General features: G+C 41.7%; 1 protein-coding gene and 1 long non-coding RNA gene across 2 annotated transcripts; one reads left to right on the forward strand and one right to left on the reverse strand.

Moving 5' to 3' along the window:
* Nucleotides 1-894: 894 nt before the first annotated feature.
* LOC117948111 (monocarboxylate transporter 1-like) lies at nucleotides 895-20,518 on the reverse strand. The gene is made up of 5 exons (XM_034877588.1): nucleotides 20,333-20,518; nucleotides 8,763-9,073; nucleotides 3,009-3,152; nucleotides 1,768-2,577; nucleotides 895-1,193 (listed from the first exon to the last, which is right to left on the reverse strand). Exons 2-5 carry the CDS (start codon nucleotides 8,977-8,979, stop codon nucleotides 904-906), a joined length of 1,461 nt encoding a protein of 486 aa, XP_034733479.1. The 5' UTR covers nucleotides 8,980-9,073; nucleotides 20,333-20,518; the 3' UTR covers nucleotides 895-903.
* Nucleotides 11,364-19,439, forward strand: LOC117948115. Its single transcript, XR_004657385.1, has 3 exons — nucleotides 11,364-11,449; nucleotides 17,887-17,891; nucleotides 19,420-19,439. It is a non-coding gene; the product is annotated as an uncharacterized LOC117948115 (long non-coding RNA).
* Nucleotides 20,519-22,256: the final 1,738 nt, after the last annotated feature.

Genomic DNA, 22,256 nt, shown 5'->3' on the forward strand with positions numbered 1-22,256 from the left:
ACTGTTTGAATGTTTTGTTCAAATGTGTCCTTCAACACAACAATGCAGGATGAGCGGCTCATGTTGGGGGTGTATGGCACAGAATTACACACACATAGTGCACACAACACATATTTATGTACAAGCACGCTATAAACAGTGTCTCCTTCACTGGTAGCATTGTGAAACTCTGGACCGCTCTAAAGATTCCTACGTTAGTTTTTAACTTTCTTACTTTACTATATCTTTGTATTTTTAAACCATTTGTGTGCCTTATGTCCTCCACTAAAGGTTACAAATGGTAATACTCCCTGTGATGGCAAACCCAAATTGTTTGTGCATAAATCCACAGAAAACTGGGAATGCCACACTCTGAACCAACATGTGAACAAATAGATTTACTGTTAACTTGAGTAATGAATGTGTCCTTTTAAATCCTGTGCAGCCCTTGAGTGACGCAATTATGTACGTGAGGGAAAATGTACATTATCTTTCCAAGTCAGTACTACAACAAAAATATTGACCGTTTTACTAAAACAGAGTCAAGGTTTGTGTGTTTTTGTGCATGTGTGTGGTTCTGAAATGTTACAGCAGCTCAAGACCCTGAGAGTAAAGTCCTGATTGGTTTAGTGGACTTTTACAGTCACTCTGTCTGGTGTGCGTCTCTCTGCCGTTTGTGTGATATATTAGATAAATGGTGTTTTTGCTCCTAGAGGACTTGAGATTCACCAAAGGCACGTCAAATACCAACAACCAGAGGTTTCAACGGGGTGAAAAGCTGGGTGTCAAACATTACAAACAGCTAAGCTTCACGTCACAACTGCTGGTCTCAGTTTTTAAACAACAAAGTACATTTCTATGGCTTCAAGGGTTGTGTACAAGGGTTTTCTCTCTAGAACGATAGCGTGTGGTTGCTGCAGCTCTCTACACCGTGTCCTCATCCATCTTGGCGACGTCATCCAGTGAGACAATGGCCTTTACATCGTTCTGGTCCTTCCCCTCGTCAGATTTTGACGGAGAGGGTGGCGCCAACATGGCGGTGCGCTCTTCCTCGGCCCCCTCCTTTTCCATTTTCTCCTCCGCTTTCTTCTCTTGCGCCAACAGGCGGTAGTTGATGCCCATTCCTATGAAGAGAATCACACTCGCGACCATGAGGATGACGCCGGAGGAGATGTAGGTGTAGTCGTAGTTGGCGTAGTAGTTATAGAAACTACCTGGAGGTGGACAAAAGACAGACAGACGACTCCGATTTTACATTAAACATTCATTTTGACCATGGTCTTTGTTATCAGACTGTCATATAAAGACAAAGTAGAAATGCACCTTTCTGACTTTTACTCTCCTGATAGTCACTACCCTTTTCCCCAAATTTGAAACCTTTCAACTCTCTCGCTGTATAAAACTCATCATTCCTATGCAATTATGAGTACAGAAGTACGCATGAGTCTGCAACAAAGAATTCATTAAATTATCTAAACTTCTTCTATTTAAATCCATTGTGTTATTTTAGGGTGTAGTGTTTTTCTCCACCTTTATTTATTCAGCGGGAGTATACCGATACTAACTAATGCTCATTTTTTTCCAGAACGCCCTGATGAGTTACACATTAACACTTGGAAGCTGTCCATTACAGTGAGCAGTTGTGGGTAAGGGCCTTGCTCAAGGGCACCTCAGTGGTGGTGTGGTTTTTCACTTTCCTCAACGACTGACTGTTACAAGCTCCCTTCTCTAACTTTTAGACAACCTTTCACCCCTCCCCTTTCATGTGATGCACGTTGGATGTCTCACCTGTTAGCGGTGGGCCCAACAGCACCGGCCCACACTCCACTATAGTGACCAGACCCACAGCTGAGGAGAACCTCTGAGCTCCCACCAGGTCCATCAGCGTCTCAAATAACACCGAACTCAGCCAGCCAAAAGCAAAACCAAAGAAGATGGCGTATACCACAAATCCAGTGTAGTCCGTGGACAGCGGCGCCAGCACGTGACACAGTCCGTTGTAGAGGACAGCAGCAGCAAAGAAGTACTGAATCCTGGGCCGGATCCATTTGGTGTTGGCCAGAATGCCCATAGAGGGCCGGGCAACCATGTCAACAAATGCCAGCACCGAGAGCAGAAAGGCTGCCTTTTCTTTGCTGATATCCTTACTCTTGGCATAATTACTGAGGAAGACGAGCGGAGCAAAGAGGCCGAAAAACATGATGACGTTGCCCATCAGGTAGAGCAGGAAGCCACGGTGTTTGAAGAGCGTCAGGTCGATGAAGGAGTTGATGGTCTGCAGGACGGTCTTCTTTGGCTGTACTGGATCCACCGCCTTGACCTCTCCCGCCTCCGAGTCGGGCTTGGCCGGCTGGGGTTTGGGTCCGATGGGGCGCATGAGGGAGCCGGCCACGCAGCAGTTGAACAGAAGTCCTCCCAGGATGAGGAAGCTGCCTCTCCAGCCAAACTGATCGTACATCCAGGAGTTGAGAGGAGCCAGGGTGGACAGAAACACGGGGCTGCCTGCCATAGCGATGCCGTTGGCAATGGGTCGCCGCTTGTAGAAGTATTTACCGATCATAGTGAGGGCTGGATTCAAGTTGAATGCCAGTCCCAAACCTGAAGAAAGAAAGGGTGGGACGGGAAACAGAAAAGAAGGGGACATTATGGGGATTAATAAAGAAATCGTTGTGGTGAAGGAATATAGGTGAAAATAGTTGGTGAGTAATAGTTTCAACAGAATTTGATTTTATCATTACAAAATTAGCGGTTCACAAAGTCTACCAAAATAGGGTTTTAATTAAATCTGACCTGCGATCAATATAACAACGATGTAACACAATAATTTCCATTCATATCAACTCAACAAAAGCACCTAAAGTAATATTTGAAAATGTTATTACTAAGCAGGCATTAACAAAAAAATAGAAAAAACTCCCACAATGGAATGCGGTAGTAATGAATGTTCATAAACAGACAGACAGAAACCAAGAACTCTGTGATGTCAATAACGCTTTTCACATTTCTGCATATTTACGTAAATTACTGACCTCCCACTACTCCGATGAAGAAGTACAGCTGCTCCACAGTGTTGCAGAAGGAGGCTGCGATGAGTCCCGACCCTGACAGACAGCCACCAACTAAGATGATTGGCCGACTACCAAATTTGTTCACAAGGATGCTGCTGATTGGACCTGGAGAGAAAGAAGAGAGACGGAAGAACTGATACATCATGAAAGCAGTATTGTAGTGTTGAATTTTAACAAAGATTAATCAGTAACTATTTGGGTATTTTTACTACATCTTTACAGTAATTTGCTGGTTGCAGCTTCTCAAATGTAAGGACTCTATGCCTTTCTTTGTCATCCATCATCATAAAGTGAATATCTACCCATTAACCTTAGAATCAACAGACTGATTTGATTGATAATGAAAATAAAAGTACATAAAAACATTCCCTAGTTATAACATTTAATTTGGGGGTATATGGCTTTTTTTGTCTAATGTGATCAATAAATCAAATCTCTTCAACTGGCCAAAACGAGACATTTGAAGACGTCAACTTGGGCTTTAGGAGACTTTAAATGTAATTTGAACAAACAATCTGCAGGTTAATGAATAAAGAAAACAGTTTTTTGCACACTGATGCACATGTTTTATGCAGATAGAAATAGTGACCAAGACAATCTAGTGCGAGAAAGAATTACATCAGCTCACCATTTCAACTTTTTACCAACAGGTGGTGCTATGGTGGCATGAATGAAAGAGGGACAATGACTGATTGTATAACAGTGCTGGTTGCATGGATGTTGCATGAGGGAAGAGGGGAGTATGAAAGGGGGAGGTAGAGGGAGCTTGGCAGTGCTAGGTATGGTACACGTCAGAGGGAAAGTTCACGGAGAGGAGATCGAATGTAAGGGGGATTAGAGAGGAGGAGGAGCCAAGAAAAAAAAAAAAGAGGAGAGAAGAGAAGAGAAGAGAAGAGAGAAAAGGAGAAGAGACAGGAAGACTTTATACTTTTCTTTTCTTGAAACCTCTCACTTAAAAACCCCAGTACAGGGGATAACTGTACTGTATGAACTAAATACAAGATCTAATGTATATAGTCTATGTCAAAATTTAAATGCGTCTCCCAGAGGGGTGTGTGTGTGTGTGTGAGTGAGTGAGTGAGTGAGTGAGTGAGTGAGTGTGTCAGAAGCCCACTCTTGTTGACCTAGGTTCCCATATGGAAAAGAGAACCATGACAAGACCCTGCCCTTAAGTGCGAGCTGAAAGAGTTACAGGAACTGTGGTCAGAGGAATTAAAAAGAAAAAAAAAAATTCTAGGAATGTTATGTTCTAGGAACTACAAAAATCCCTCCGGTTGGAAAGTAGCATACAGTGGGGCTGGAAAGTTTGGGTACCCCAGGTAAAAAGTGTTATTAATGTGCACAAAGAAGCCAAGAAAAGATGAACAAATCTCCAAAAGGCCTCAGATGACAGATTAGACACTCGTATAATATGTCACAAAAGTTTCAAAATAACAGAAGACAAAAAAAATTTGCGGATGCTAAAGTTTGGGCACCCTGCAGAGTTTCTAACATGCACCCCCCCCATTGGAAAGCTGAGACCTGACCGTGTCATGGATTGTTCTCAATCCTCGTCTGGAAAGATCAGGCGATGTCAACCTCAAGGTTTTAAATGCCCAGACTCATCTAATAAACGTAACATACGTAACACATAAATGTTACGTTTATGTTGACATTATCTTAAATGTGTAATGTTACGTTTGGTGTTGTTCTGCACTACATTATATTGAGAGGTTTAATGTTTTATCCTTATACATAAAGGGGAGAGAATATTAGGAAGACCTAGGTGGTAATTAATTTAGTTAACTAATGGATTAATGTATCTTTTAAGGACACACCAAAATAGAAGTTAGAGAATGAAAAGTCGAAATCAGTCCACACACACACACACACACACACACACACACACACCCCCCCCCCCCCCCCCCCCCCCCCCCCCTCGGCAGCTGACAATGTGGTCGGTGTCAGATCTGGATGCACGGGCATTCAATCACGCACTCTCTAAATACCTCTCTAGTTGCTGTGTTGTCTGTCAATGAGGGTCTGACTAGCTCGCACAAAGCCTGTCTTGGTGGGTTGCCATGTTTGGGAGGGGTGGGTTTCCATGTTGCAGAGAGGAGATAAGAGGCGAGCACTGAGGCACACACTCTACCAGAGCACACAGGACTACAGAATGAACAGAGCTTGTTTGAAGCTCCGCGGTGAACAAAAGTGAACCTGTACAAGGACAGGAATGAATTTGCATCCACTCAACACTCACGCACACACAAACATAATCAGTAGTGACAGTCATTGTTGCCGGCTGGCAAAACACAAAGAGGGCAGTGAGTAGTGTTCTCAGAGATATTATATAAACATTTGTTCTCCCTCCTCCCTCCATCATTTGCTCTCTTTCTCTATGTGAAAGAAAAGAACACAGTGAAGAAAAGAGACTTGTCCTCAGCTACACTCTGACACAGCATCCGCAGGTGAGGGTCTTCTTTGGCTCTGTGTCGGTCCCTCAGCTTCGGTTTCTCTCCCCACTGAGTCTGACTTAACTATCTGACTTACTGGGTATTATGTTGATAGTTTCTCCTTTATTATATAGAAGTGCTTTAAGCATTTAAACAAAGTTAGGTGTTGGAGTTTGGAACATTCCTAAATCTTAATTGTGACTTGTTATGGTCACCTGGTTAGGTCACCTGGTAGAGCGTGTGCGCATATATAGAGGTTTACTCCTCAACGCAGCGGCCGCGGGTTCAGCTCCGACCTGCGGCCATTTGCTGCATGTCAGAGTTGGATAAGACCACTGATACCATTGTAAATGTAGAATTTTGCGTGACAAAGTTTATATATGTTACGTTTGTGTTGACATTGTCTTAAATGTGTAAAATTAGGTTTGGTGTTGTTCTGGATTACATTATAATGAGAGGTTTCATATTTTGTTCTTATGTTTATACATGAAGGGGATATTAGAGAATATTCAACTATTAGGAAACTTCTTAATACAGTGCAGTCCAGTACAACACCACATTTGGGCTTAATTGCACGGATACACATTATATTAAACAGGTGTACATTAAAGTGGCTACGGAGTGTTTTCTATTTGTCTGTTGTCCTCTGGGAAGTCAACTTTGACAATCAATTCACATGTTTTTCACTCATTTGCTAAATCGGCTTAACTCTCCCTCTCATGCCTAATCATATCAATATCCTGTAATCCCGAGCGCTTATGGCATTAAAACAAGCTGATGTGCACACACACACAAACTTACTTCAGGCCTCGGCTACTGCCTCTTTTTCCGCCCACATGAAAGTGCCACTCAGCGAGGCACAGTAGGCAGTGTGGAAAAAGACTCCCCCCCAGCCCCCCCCGGTCATTTCAGATACAAAGAGTCCAAAGACAGAGTAGGGCTTGTTAATGGTTTATGTATCTCCTTTTTGTTTTGTTTGACAGCATTAAAAAGAAAAAATTAAGAAAAAAGTTCAGGAAAATCTCCCATTATATGACCATTTACAAAGAGTGTCACATTATAACAAAATCTAGATCAACTGTTGGACCCTTGACATGGGACCTGAATGACATACAGCATCCTGTTTATAAGCCATCACAAAAAAAGGAACCAAAATGTAACTCCTATAGGAAAACTTTTTAACAGTTGGACTCATGTCAGGCCCTTGACATTATTACTAAGCTTTTGTATTGAAGCAACAGTTTGATCACTTTCAAGGAACCTTGTGTTATTCTTTCCTAAACTACAGTAGTACATACTGCCAATTCAGTTGTTTCCCCTGAGTAAAACTCTCCAGTTAAAAAAGGCAGTAGAGTCACTGTGATTGTACATGGCAACAAAAACAGAAAATAGCTAGAAAGTGATGCACATTTTGGCATTGAGAAGCAATGGGCAGAAAGATTATAAATGATAAATAAATAAAAAATTGGCAGATATTAAAAAAACTCTTCAAAAGAGAATGAAATCTTACTGGAGTTAGGTGGTTTATTGTGAACTGGAACGTCATAGTTGAGCTCTTGATGTGATTATTAGCTGAATTAAATATAATAGATTAGATTATAATAGATTGCAAATAGCCCTCAATCGGCAGCTCCCACTGTCAGGAGTTAGTCTACCTTGGTTAAACATAACAAAGACCACTAATACAATTACATTTGAACACAAGCTGGTCTCCTGTTTACAGTGTGGTTGGTTATGCATCAGCAGCTCAATATGATGCAACTCCTTTACTTTGTTGCAGTTTGTTTCCTGCCTTAAATGGGGAAACGGAATCAACCTCTTGCTTTGCATATCCTCTCCCTTCGTGCGGAGCGTTTTTAACTGGTTCAAACCGTTAGTCAGCTGTCACTGACGTCAAGCAGCCACAACAAATTAATACGCATGTCTTTTTGAGTGTGTGCGTGCACTTCCTCATGTGTAACCAGTGGCAATATCAGGATGTCACTGACTGGTGATCTGGCTACATTTTGAAACTCTCTTTCTCTCTCTTTCTTTCCACCACGGCATTTTCCCTTTCTCAGGAGAAAGAGAACGTGTGTTTGAATGAGTTGGGACCTTGCTGTGTCTTAAGAAAGAAAGAAAAATCAGCTATGAAACTGGATCTGAGTATTTCTTAAATCCTGCCTTAACATGCAAATGGAATTCAAGTTGCAGCACTGCAAATAAAAAAAGGGTCATTACGTGAAACAAAAAGTAAAACTAGGTTTTTTCCTCCCAGCTTGAGGGCCTCTGTAGTGGCCTTGAGCTCTCTAAGGACCTCTTTGGTCCTGACTAACAGGGCTGTGGAGAGGGGTGGCAATGCAAGACTCTGTTTAACATCACTCCTTAGTATCGATTTCTCACATTGTCTCATGCGCTCACTTCAGCAGTAAGTGTTACTCAACTTAATGAATAAGAGGTGTGTGTGAGTGAGTGACTTTATCACCTTAGGTTTAAATAAGTGTTTATGTTGTGCCAGTTGATGTTAATTTTCTTTTTTTGGTCTGCTTTGACAAAATAAGCAATGTCTTGCCATGCAAATAAGGCTCATATCTATCTAGAGAGATATATTTATATAAATAATAGACAGACAGACAGAGAGTTTGTTTTGCGCCAGCAAAGGGTAAACGATAAAAATGCAGAGCCTCAGTCTGCAGAGTGTGTAATCCACTGCATAAAATCCCATTCTTTTGTTATTTATAATTCATTCTTTTAGGTTTTCTCACTTCTTAAAAATTGTGAACTGCCACAGCTTTAAGCTGTACGGCCTTCTACTGGCAGCTCTTTAGAGCCGATTTGGTTTGAAAGAAGACATTCCTCGGACATTTGGACAGTCTGTGTCAATGACCTCAGGGTTCAGGACACACACACACACATCAGGAGAAAATGTGCTGCCGTGTGTGCCATTTATTATGTGTCACATTGGAACAGAGCAGAAAAACTACACACTGTGCCAGTCAGGTTTTGGAGCACAGCCAATCGGCACAACACCACACCTATGCGAATTATGGGCGGTGATTCAGACGTCTGGAACCAGGCCAGTGTGGCTGTAAGAAAGGAACAACCTACGCCTGCTGCGTATCACATGAACTAAAATTATGTTCTACGAATCAGACAACTTATTTCCACCCCTGTCTAAAACCCAAGTATTTATTCAACTGCCCAAACAGATTAGACAAATATGTTTTGTTGTCCATTAAAATTAATAAATAAATAAAAAATTATAATAATATGGAACACTTTAAATTACACACATGCCACTCACCTCCAGCATACATGACAGCCAGCATGATGGAGGAGATCCAGGACACCTGACTGGGTGTGGCATCGAAGATGACCTCAATCTCTTTGAAGAACACCGTGATGGATTTGGGGAAGGCGTAGGAGAAGCCGATGGAGATAAAGGCCCCCACTACAACAGCCCAGCCCCAGCCCCCTTCAGGTGGGGTGTACCCCACGGGCCCACCCAGCGCTGGAGGCATGTCTGCTCACGCGGAGAAGAAGATGAGTGGAGGACAGCTGGGCTCAGAGGAGAAGAAAGGCCGTACCAGGTGCTCTGAGATCAGGACCTAAAACCTGTGGAGAAACAGAGCAGAGAGCTGGTAAAATAAACATACTTCATCTTTTTTCTGCTTCTTATCATTTGTATCTAATGTGCTGCAGTATGATATATGTAAGAAAAGAGGGAGGACATTAGTGAAGTTGAGAAGATGAACACAGAAATATGACAACGTAAACTAAATATTTTGTGTTTGATAATTTCTTGAATTGCAACACCAAATGCTGTATGGCCGCATGCCAACAAAGCAGCCGTAGACAAACACAACGCATATTTAGAAGATTAGATCATGAGAACTTGGTTTTTATGGTCAACTGCCATTTGATTAAACACTTTAGTGATATGCACTCACAATAGCAGCTGGATATCCCTGGGCTTCTTTTATGTAAATGTTCACTTTTTCACCTCTTAGGTCGCACATAACCAAGCTATTTATGGTCACAACTCACATCAACTCTACTAAACGTTTCTGCCGGTTTACTGGAAATGGACTCTAGGATACAAATCTACAAGCCAACATAAGGACTTCCTACCAAATCTGTTCAGTGATATTACAGTTGAAAGAAAAAGTAGAGCAATGCTGGCATTGTAGAAAGGATGATTACATAACTGTACAACATAAAGCACTGAGAGGGGATTCACTGCCCTTGGAATAACTCATAACAGCCAGGCGTCTTGGTCTTCTACATGTTATTTAGTCTGGATCATGCTGTCAACAACCCTGCTCAGCCAATCGTTCCACATCCAGCCTGTTATAGCCCGGTAACTGGTTAACACAGCTCCGGGGTCCCCGGTGGATCCAGACAGCTGATGCTCATCACATTAACTTACACTTAACTTTCTGCTCCCTATTTAATGTCCGTTTCCTCACCACAAAGAACAACGTTTCAGACCAAAGATACTTTGCAATAGAGCCCGACCCATAAAAGGACTTTTTTAGGCCGATACCGATACAAATATTTAATTATTTAAAAATCTGACATGCCGATATATAGGCCGATATTTATTTTTTTAAATCAAAAACGTGTTACAAAACAAACAGATTTCCCTAAAAGTTATTTGTAGTTATTTTTGAGATCTCACTAAAATAATCTAATTTTTTTTGTCACAACAGAACAGAGGAACATCAAAATATATTAAAGTTCTGTATGCTGTAAGTAAATGTTTAAAAATACAAACTTTAAAGTCCTTTGATTATTTTTTATGTTAATGTGTTTTTTTTCCAGTGTTGCCCACAGGGACGTTGCAGATAATATTATAATCAGCCGATAATATCGGTCGGGCTCTAGTTTGCTAGTTTAAACTTGACTGTAACTCCTCTAACTTTTGATTACATTTGTTTAAAGGTAGAGAAAACTGGTCAAACAGTCAGTGGGTTTACACACACTTTAGAACGATTATATTCAGGTAAAGGCAGTACCTTGATTTCTCAAATGCCATTTAAGCCCCTTACCCCGGTTCAAAATGGAGTTCTAATAACCCAGTTAACAAAAGGTAGCGAACTCCTTCAGTAACCGCGGTATTGCTCCACGTTTACACCTTAAATCAGTCGGGGCTGTGAGTCGTAGTCGTTGCTATGACACCATACAACAAATCAGCGGCAGCATGGAGCCTGGAGCCTGCAGTTTTCCTCCTTGCAGAGGAAGCAGCGGACATCATCAATGGCTAAACCAATTGTCCATGTTCTGGGCTGTCAACCGGGCTGTGTCTTGGCAAAGAAGTGGGGAGGACGAGCAGCCCCGCTGGGGCCGCTGGTTAACATTAATGTGAACATTAATTACAAGTATGTGTAAATGAAACGTTAAAAGTTGTTACATTTTACTAATTGAGAAGTTGATCAGTGTAATGTTGACATAGGTCAACCAGGGGAAAAAGCCAGTGGTGCGTTGGCAGAGCACCACCTACTGTATTGGAGGCAGAGTTACTCCATCAGGGCCTTTTTACAGCAGTCGCAGCCGAGCTGTGATGTCATGAGACGACCCTAACCTTTCATACTCAACAGTTAGAGCACGTGGTGGTCGCGACACTAGTTTCACTCTTCTCCTGAATAGAGGTGGCGCTAATGAGGAAAGGCCATCGGCTTTACTATTTCTACGGACCAGAAAGAAAAAGGTAAATGACGGCAGAAAGTGCAGCAGCTTTGCCGTCAATGCTTCCATTTGATTGGATGACATACTTGGTGGGATCAAACCTTTTATTCACCATAAAAGTTCTAGTAACCCAACTAATAAAAGGTAGAGCAATACCCAGTAAGGTTACAAGAGGTGTCGTCACTCTGAGAGTCCCGGCATCCCGTTACCCTCGAGCTCTTTTTTTACGTTCAAGTCATAAATCTGTAAAATGACAAAAATACACTGCTGTAAACACATCTAAGGGACATACAAACAACACAAGTTGAGTGTTTGAGTCTTTTAAAAGCAAGACTCAAACAATTACAAAAAATTATTTACTGAATGAATCAAATTTGAACATGTCTGTCAGTGGCTTGCTGATCTTTACATTGTTAATTTCCAATCCTAGGCTGGGACACACATTCACACGGTTTCATTAAGTACTTATTGGACTTTAACTTATCATTGCACTAACAACTACGAGCGTAGCTGTCCTCAGTTCAGGTCATGATTGTGTAGTCTCATCTCCGGTTTTCCTGCATCCACCGTGTACGTGTGTCTGTGTGAGAATTCACAGCAAGTGAGTGGGCGTGTTGATGACGTTTCTATCATGCGGCTGGCGCAAAACCAAAAGAAAAACATCCGAGGGTGAAATAGAAGGTTGATTTACACTAAGAACCCAAAGAATCTGGAACTTCTGGCGGTAAGTAGCCAAACCGCTCTAACACCGCCTCCACCATCACAGTAGTCAGTGCAGGCTTTCTGTGTGAGGTGCTTGGATGGTTTTGTGTATTTATTCAGCAGAAAATGTTACCGTTAATGATTAGTAAGTCAGGAGATTTTAAGTCAGTCATCCCCGAGCCCAGTCAAGAAGCTTCATTTTATCCAACAGACAGAGCAAAGAATTTAAAATCAGATTGGACATCATAAGTTTCTCTTCCTCTACAACTGGCTGAAGCAACTGGCCACCCTTAAAATCTTGGAAGGAGACAATTAAACCCAACAGAATGCCACACTGCTAAGTCATCCAGGGGCCAGAATGTACAACTCGAAAGGCTTGCCAGCCCTCTCATGTTGCTCACAGAGGGGTTGGCCACAGCTCTTCCTTCAATGAGGTCACTGACACGCAGCTACACGGTATGCATCACCTCACATGCTGGTGCAAACTAGGGATCCACCAATACTGGTTTTTCAAGGCCGATATCTATTAGTAGTTAATGAAACCCATAGATTTTTGGAACTATCAATGTGCATATACAGTGAAATATTTTTGAGATTGTTATAAAATCCAACACAAAACTTTATTTAAATACTTTTAGCAACTATTTATGAAATTAGAATCTTTCAGCATAATACAGAGTAAAAGATTGTCAGATAGTGTAGTGGGGGGGAGATTAGGTGAGACTCAGTGGTGAGAGAAACCAAAGCAGAGGGACGACACAGAGCTGTAGCAGAGTCAAAGTAGGACACTTTTTAATAGGACACATTAACATTATAGGTTATGAGACATAATCACAAATAATACGCTGATACAGATAATGTGCAAACTGCCCAAATAATGGCCCGATAATCGCTAGGGCCAATAATCGGTCTATCCCTAATGCAAACACTCATCTATCTCTCCAGCCGCCACTGGAGCTCTGCTTGACTAAACCTTTGATTTGTTCCACTGGAGCTACACTTTAAAGGGGGGGGGGAGAGGGGAGCATATCTCAATGTGCTCAATACGTTGTTCAGAGTTCATCTGCAGACAAAAGCAAATCCCAAAGAGGCCAGGACGTAGACATCAGTGCTAACCAAGCAGCAGGATGCTAAGCACCTGATCCATAACGTCCTTTAGCCTTTGCTGCAGCACGGCCTTCCTGCATGGAGGAGGAATGTGATGACTACAGGAGTAAGAGCATGCAGCCAGTCCTCCTTTAGATGTGACGAGGAATACTCAAAGCCAGACTCAATACAAAACACACTTTTCTCAAGGGGGTTTTACATTTTATAGACCCAACAATGAATCAAGAAAATAATCTGCAGATAACATAACTCTGACAAACAAAAGAGAAAAGATGTGTCTCAGTGAACTGAAGAGCATTCAACACACACACACACACACACACACACACACACACGTCTAAATATTAATTTTCCAAACTGTTACGTAGTCGACAGTACAGTTTAATAAATAAAGAAGCACAAATTACAAACACAGGATGCTGGCTCATGCTACAATATTAAAGTTCCTCCATGTCTCCCAATCAATGTGCTCACTGTGCCTAAAGGAGCCACGTCACTGCTGGTCTCAGTGGTCTGGTCACGCACATTCATGCAACCCCTTTTTAGGTCACATAAGGAAATAGGGCAAACAGAAGCACACCCATACAGCCATTTATTCCACTTTTCATGTATTCTGTATGGTGTGAATGTATTAGCACTGGTGTACCAGAATATGTACCAGGAAAGATCAGGAAGACCAAAACTGTCAGTCATAACTCCAGTTATAATGCTGAATTAAAGCTTAAATTAAATTGTTTCTCAATGGAGGAGCCAAAACCCAACCTGTATAACTCATGACAAACTGGTGCTTAAATCTAAGGGCTTACAGAAGCTGTCATGTGACCTGTCAGTTAAACTGATGTCAAATCAGAATTGAAAAGACTGTCACATAACCCTTTCCTCTGTCTACACTTCAGTGCAACCAAATAACTCATTATTAGGACACAGCCAGATCCAACTTAAAGAGCAATATAACAACCGTAACACCATGACTACAGGCACTCTCAACCCTCTCACAGGTCAGATTGTTGCTCCAGGGTCGCTCTTTATATCTCCCTGGCAGTCATCCAAAAACAGCGTCGTCACATATATCTCTCAATTTAACTGCTATTCTGGCTGCCGACCATAGTGTATTTCTGTATTGGCTGACATTACCTGAGAATTTATTGCAATGCAAGCTTAGCAAGGCTTAAGCAGATGCAATAGAAATCATGGAGAGGGCCAGAGTAAGGGATTTGAACGAGTAGTAGGGAGGTTGTAGTCATTGAGTAGTATTTCTACCAATATTACACAGTTGCATGCACTCAATGTAATATCATATTTCAACTCCAAACTCTCCAAACTGTGAAAGTTTACTTCTCTAGGCTTTATTTATATGTTGTGTGGGATTGGGGATGTGCTAAAACAGTTGATTACTTAATCAATGAGTTGATTATATCATTTTAGATTTTGTAAGTACATTGGACCACCTTGCAACCTTGTTAAAGGATTTAGGACCAGGAGTTGTCCATTGATCTAGTAGAAAGGTCACCCAGAGTCCAGACTGGCATGGACAAACCAGCCCTCTCAATAACTCATGGGACAGCGGTAATAGGGGGAGGAGGTAGGTCATAACCAGATATATTTATCCATGTTGCACACTGAAGCCAAATTTAGCAACATTAAAAACGGGACAGATCAGAGTTATGCTTTCCAAAAGACAATGGGACATTGAGCACACATAAGAACATTCAGTTTGTACGGACAAGGATCCTAAACGTAACTGAAGATCCAATAACAGCAATGGGCCAATCATAGCTTAGCAAACATAACTAGGCCTGTTGAGCTTTGACTTAATCGACATGCTGGAGAGGTGTGCATGGGGCTGTTGCAGTAAGAGAGATAGCGGGTTTAAAGGGTTTTAACTGCTTGGAGGGTAGTGTCTCATAGGGGTGGGAATCACCAGACGCCTCCCAATACAATATCATCACGGTACAATATTATTGCGATTTTCAACATATTGCAATATTCTGCGATGTATTGCCATTTATAACCTTTTTCCAAGTTCTAATTTTTCCCCAATTCCAAATGATGTCCCCAAAAAGAAACTTTATCAACATCTGTTTTATTAAAAAATAAACATTTCTCTGTTCATCTCACTTCAGTTTCATCGCTGCAAAATGGGACAGTCAAGCAGACAAACTGACCAACACATATACACTACCAGATCCATTCAGTATTGCCACTGAAAATATCACAATACTATGCTATATCGATTTTTTCCCCTACCCCTAGTGTCTTATAACTTAACCTTAGATTAAATACTGTTTGTTTGTTAGAATGTAAGCTGCAAATGTTAGCATGTATTTATATAGTGTTATTTATACTAGTAGGACTAACTAGCTCTATGATGCAATACAAGAACAATAGTGTTTATTTAGCTTAATTGGCAAATGTTTGCTTAATTAGCTAGCTATTGCTGATATAATGTGCTATTCACAGCCAACAAAAATCAAAATGGCCGCCTGCTAGAATGGAGAAGCTGCTTATGTTGACCTCTGAATTCAAGGACCCATTATTTACTAAGAGTTGGAAGTCTCTGTTAACTGCGTGCTGTGTGAGAACAGAACACTTACCAGGTTTAGGATCAGTTAACAACTTTATAGGAGTTTTATATGTCAGAGGCAAACAGGACCCACATCAGTTGCACAGAGTTAAAATGGAGAAAGGGGGGGGGTGAAGGAATGCAACATTCCGTTTTCAACCTGGACTTAAGTGGGATTGGATTTATGTTGCCATCATCCTACTGCTCTGGGCTGGAGCTCCGTTAGGTGTCTGTGTGTGTCTGTTTAGTGTGTCTGTGTGGGTCCCAGCAAAGCACGACAACTCTTAAAAAGGAGTTGTCAATGAGGCTATTCATTCTGCAGAAACAAACGCTCCCTTTACTAAAGTGTGTTGAAGGACTTATGAAGTTCCCTGAAACCTCTTATTAAACAACAAATAGTTTAACCAGATGAAATGTTAGAACTTTTATAAATGTGCCAAAAGCCTTCTTTCTTTAGTTTTTTATGGTTTCTTGGACAATTGACTGGCCTAAGAAATACAGAGTTCAACTCCGGGACAAATACTGTCACAAACATGATTAAAAGTTGCTGTCTGGCCTGTTGGATTTCCTAAATTATCTACGTATTGCACAAAGGACAAGATACTAAAGCCACTCTTACCAAACCTGTGATTATTGGGAAGGGAAGGAAGGAAGCAGGGGTGGAGTTAGGGGAAAATAGACACACAAATTAAAAAAATATTAAAAAGGCATGAGGAATAATTAGAGAACACAGCCCAAAGCACGTTTTGCACGCTGAGCCTCAAAAAAGACCATTGTCTGATACAAAGTGCCATTATCAGCATTATACCATACAATTGTTTTCCACAGCGTAGTGGTAATGAAATACTTATCTTGGCACCAATGACCACAATCATACACAGATCGTAAATTGCACCCAACTGTCTTGCACCACGTAGTTCAAATGACATATTACAGCTATGGTAGCCTTCATGCTTCAAAAAGCTGCTCTTTTGCTCTTTTCAACATCCTTTTTCTTGGCGGGCCTCAGAAGCCTCTTATTTCCAAAAATTCATCTATCCCCGCCATGTGAGGGCTGGAGGTCTAACGTATTAAGATAACGTGGGTTCCTCCATGTTTCCTCCTTCACTGTTGCCGGGGCGTGACGATGCCCATAAGCAGCACCTGTGAGTTTATCGGGACAGCAAAAATGCAAAAGGCGGAGCAGCATAGGGTTGTGCCGATGGACAATAATATCGTCCATCGTGATGGTTTACTGGCATCAGGATGGAGAGCCACCATCCTGATGCCACGCCCCCTCGCTCTCCCTGGACTAGTAACCTATCAGCATGCGGTAAGGTGAGCCTTGGCTTGGACACAGCGGTCTTGAGCGAGAGAGAAAAGGCGTTAACGTGAAACACAATCCCACTCTCCTTTACCCCCTCATTGACTAACTTTGTGGATACTAGTGTGTGCGTGCATTAATAAGTAAGTCTGATGGGAGGACGATGTGATGTTGAATTTATGAATGTACGTTAGCGACCGGAGGCTAAGTCACGAGTGTGCTATCTTATGTGTGAGCTAATATTGCGCATCTGTTCATGTGCGCTGCAAGAGTTCTATTTATTGAATGGGTTTTCAATGCAAATATAACCGAGAATGTAGTTTAATCTCATTAATGACAGTATATTAGGTTATTACAGTTGCTCTGTTCAAGGCAAACGTTGCACTATACTGTCGTTACGCAGATCACGGAAATCTGAGTCTAGACTTTACAGCACTATAGTTATATGAAAGTAGGTCAATTACCCCCAAATGAATGGGAAAACGTTTTTGCCTGAGCGTATCTGAACGCAGCCTTAATCATTATCACTCTACTTTATCACACATACAGGAAGAGGCAACACCAGCACACCACTGACATGTCTCCACTCGGGCTTGATCAACATTCCTCATTCATTCGCTTGAATCTCTGCAGAATATTTTATCTTGAAAATCTAAATACCAGCTGTTTACTCATTCACTGATGCATCCCCATTTCAAATAATGCCCGTGTGGTCTATCTGTATAGTGTCTTGAGATAACTCTTGTTATGATTTGATACTATAAATAAAATTGAATTGAATTGATCCACCACTCCACACATGTACCCAATGGGTACCTGCAAACAATCACTCCCAACAAAAGTAAAATAGAAAAGCATCATATCACAATTGGTGAATTGAGAATTGTGTCTCAAGACGCCTTTGAGCTTTTCCTGACAAGTAGTAGCACTTAAGATTATGCAAATCAAAATTGCACAATGTGGGTGTATTTTTGGCCTACAGGCAAGATTGGGTGTAAATACATATTCTTAGTTGGCAAGCGCAAGTAAAAACCACAACTGGATAGGTCAGTACTGACGCAGCAGCATTAGTAATCGGGTGAGCAGATTCCTGAGAACAGAAACTTCTAAAAACCCTACTCCATTACATCATACACTTAGAACTGACAAATATAAAACCGAAAAGGTCTAAAAACTGACACAACACAGTGATGTAACTACTCTGCAATCTACAAGTGATGTTAGAAGAAATAATTAGCTGTACAGCCTCCAGAGAAGTCAGAGTTGTGAGGACTAACCCCTGGGACTGGTACATTAAAAGCTAACTTTGGAAAGCAGGGTGGATGTTGGCATGAATCCAGCTCCTGTGCTTGTATTTTCTACAGGTCACCCTGCCACCACACAAATGGAAAAGGACAGCCATCACTCACTGTCAGAGACCATCCCTTGGTTAACAGATCACAAGCAGCTCTGGCTATTTTTAGGGGGGGGGGGGACAATGGGGACCGAACGCGTGTGTGTTACCCGCTAGCTGAAACGGGAAATTGCATTGTTTAAAAATTAAGTGTAATAATTACATCTGGTATTACCAAATATTTTATAAATATTTGACTTAACAACCAAATTGTGGTAGGTAATACATTGGATTTCACATACTGCCTTAGTAACAAATACATTTCAGGTCTCTGGGTTATGTGACAAGCAGCTCTCCCCTGAGACCACTGTACTGTTGCACTAGTCTGGCCATCTTGCCATGGCAACGTTGCATTAAAAGGTTCCAGTTGTTGTCAGCTTATTAATCGTGTGTTTTGTGTAGATATGGATTTTTATACGTTTTATTCCACTGTTTCAACAGTGAAGTGGGGACAGCTCGGTCACCTGTTTGGAGCTGGCTGGTGGGTGTGAAGCGTGTTGGCCTTGCTGGATACACCGAGACCCTTTTTGTGGATTCAATTTATTTACTTGATTAGGACAATGCACATTCGTCAACATTTCTGTGAATGCACCAGCGTTAGCCAATCGGCTAATCTTAATCAACTGTAGTCCTACCTAGCATGCATGTCTTTATGGTGGGAAGAAACCGGAGCACCCGGACGAAACCCCCACAAACACGGGGAGCACATACAAACTCCACACAGAAAGGCCCGGAACCACCGGGATTCAAACAAAGAACCTTCTTGCTGTGAGGCAGAAGTGCTATTGCTGTTCTTTTTTTTTTTTACAAAGTCACTGGATTACGTCAAAATACTGATTTTTTTTTTTTAAAGTGTCTTAATGTTTTATGGTGTGATTGCGCCTTGTTTCAACATTTGGAGAGGCATCTCAACAGACTGTAGGTCAAAGATTAGGAAATCAACCGTGATTGATTTCATAAGGGCAAATTATTACAATGTAATTTTAAATCTGCTTTAAAAATAAACATATGTTTATTTAGCATGTTGGTGGTAATGGCGCCGTGGATATGGCACATGCCTTTGGTGTGGGAGGCACTAAACCCCTAGTTGCTCCAGAGGCGTGCGACCTCTGACATATGGCAGCTGTAAGTTGCTTTTGATATCAGCTAAATGACATGTAATATAATGATTGTTTTGTCCATTGTGCTGTGTTCCCAAGTGGTAGGCCAGGTCTCAGTTGCTACAATGGAGTTTGTTTTTTGGCAATCCTTGCCTCAAATATCAAACTCTGCCTACGGTAACAAGGTTTAACTTCCCTTGTTGTTGATTATGCTGAATTCTTTATAATGCAACCGTGATTAAATGCATCTTGACCAATTTGTATTAACTCCCACCTGGATGGCATCAAAGGATTCCCCCCCCCCCCCCCCCCCCCCCCCCCCCCCCCCCCTGGCTGATAGCTATTGTCTTGAGGACAAAGGCATGCAAAACACTGAGTGAAAGAACCCCCCCTGGGGGGTGGGTAAAGTGGGAGAACAGCTTATTAGCATCGGTGTCCATACTACAAACCAACATCTGTCTTGTGTACCATGCTTTGAGCATTAATAGCCTACTGCAAGAGATTTTTGACTCACTCCTTGTCGTCAAAGCTCAAAATCGCCACGGCACCCTCCAAAGAGCCAGCATGTGAAACTCCCTCAGCTTTGTGCTGATAGAGAACACACCAGTCCGCTGCGGTCAAATGAACTGTAAGCGGAAGTCAGAGCCCAATATCACCTCTGCTGTCTCCCCTCTGGCTGGGTTCGGCTCTGTGCCAACCCCAGTGAGTGGCCCGGGGGGAGGTCTGCGCCGGACAGCTCAGACTCACTGACTTCACTCATGAATGTAAAAAATAGCGCCAGCATCACGCCTTGGTGAATGGAACTAACGTTACGTCGGTTGTAAAACTTCCCTATAAAGCCGGCGGGTTCATTTTAAACCAGAGATACTCGATACACTGTTCAAGCTAATGGATGCGCGAGCTAGCTAATTTGCAACTTACAAGCGAGTTATTCAAAACACATTGAGATGTTAGCTAAGTCTCTTTTCAGCAGTCGCTTTGTCTCGACGGGTAGTCCGCCACACACTCGTTCACTCACCGGGTTGTACTCGGTAGCGGGGCCGTGTCCGGTAGCGGCTCGGTTCGGCTGAGAGTGAGCGTCTTCCGGGGTGTCCTCGCTGGACAATGGCAGCACGTTGATCCAGCAGCAGCACGGGGTACCAACCACAGTTAAGCAACTTCTGGGATGGTGATGATGATGATGATGACACCACGACCAGCGCGCATGCGTACGAGAGCGTGAGCGGCAGTAGAGGAATGACTAAACGCACGTGCGTGTATGGTGGAGAGGACGCCGGTTTAGCGATATAAATATGTATTTAATGACTATTACCGTATTTAAACCTTTTTGTGCAAAGCATTTCATACTTATGTCTACAGCAATTGCAATAAAAAACAAAGTATGATTCATGACAGAAATATGCTTTAGTAGGGCAAGAAAAAAATAAAAATATGCTACCTTAAATATGAACACACAAGAGATTTGGTCAATAGTTGCATAAAGTAATATCTTACATTTGTATTCAACTTACTAAAGTAAAAGTACAAAAGTGCATCAACATATACTTAGAGTAGCAAAAGTACTAATTATGCAGAATCATATGAGGCTATATTAATGCATATTTAACTTGAACTTGCAATTTCATTACAGCTGTAGAAAGATGCCCTTTTCATCATTAACATCTGTTGAGGTGATCACCACTACAGATATCCTGTATAGGTATATTTTACAATTTTCCATTTATAGTGTAATGTTTCCTCATTTTCAAAGAATACACACCCACAACAACAAGTCACACTCAAGCTCAAGCACAGTACATTTCTTCCACTAAAAAAGAAACCACATGCTCTTAAACCCATAACGCTAAATGCAATCAGACCTTTCCCTGCAAGACCTCTGCTAATCTCAAAAACAGATTAACTCTTTGCTCTGCACTTGGGAAGTGTGCAATGGCTCCGCCTCTTTAACGTGCATTTGTTTGATTACTGCAACCACCACCAATCTCCTGTCCAATGTTTCCAGCTGACAGCATGTGAGGATTCTTTTGGCACAGTGATGCAACAGTCACTAATTGGAATATTCCTACTGTTGTTGCTAATGAGGAGGATGATGGGGAAATAGGATGGCAGTGGCAGCGTTTGGGTGAGTGGAATGTCTGTCTGTGAGGAGTTTAAATGGCCCAGGCATCCCATATCAGGACCCAACTACTGAGATTTCCATCATTATGCACCAATGGTGGAGGAAGCAGACCCTTTACTTAAGAACTAATACCACACTGTAAAAAATACCCAAGTCCTGCATCCTTGTCTTATCGAACCAGCAGTCCAAACCTCAACATTAGTACACTGAAATCATTAAAATACTTAAAAGGAAAAGCAGCAAATCTTCACATTTGAGAAGCTGGAACCATTAAATGTTTTAACTTGACAAACTATCGAAATAGTTGCCAATTAACTCTTTCTGTTCTGTTAATCGAATAATTAATCAGCTGTTCTTTTGTAAACTGTTGGGTAGTTTAATTCAAAACAAAGCATATTTTATATAAGCTCTTTTCAGAAGTAAATAGTAAACAGGGAAGTAAAAGTAACTGCAGGGAAGTAAAAAGTGCCTGTATAAGTACAAGTAATGATAAAAAAGTATTTGACATAGCACTTTTTACAGACAAAGTCACAAAGGGATTTTTATGATAAACATTTGTAAAAATACAGTACAATCCGACTCAAAACTGATGCTTGAGTAATTGTACTTGGTTACATTCCACCACTGTTAAGCTCTGAGCAGCTCCTGTTGGAATGTCTCCCACAAGGCAATGGGGTTAGGTTATCTATCATTTATCTGGCCTCAAAGCCTGCAACTAGCAGGTTGTCTGAGACACTTTGCCAAATGGGAGTCTCTGTTTGTCCACAGGACTCACTGACAATAAACAGCTGGAGAGGGAGGATACACACTCCTGTTGTCATCC

The sequence above is a fragment of the Etheostoma cragini genome, chromosome 7 (genome assembly GCF_013103735.1).
Source record: "Etheostoma cragini isolate CJK2018 chromosome 7, CSU_Ecrag_1.0, whole genome shotgun sequence".
Lineage (NCBI taxonomy): Eukaryota > Metazoa > Chordata > Actinopteri > Perciformes > Percidae > Etheostoma > Etheostoma cragini.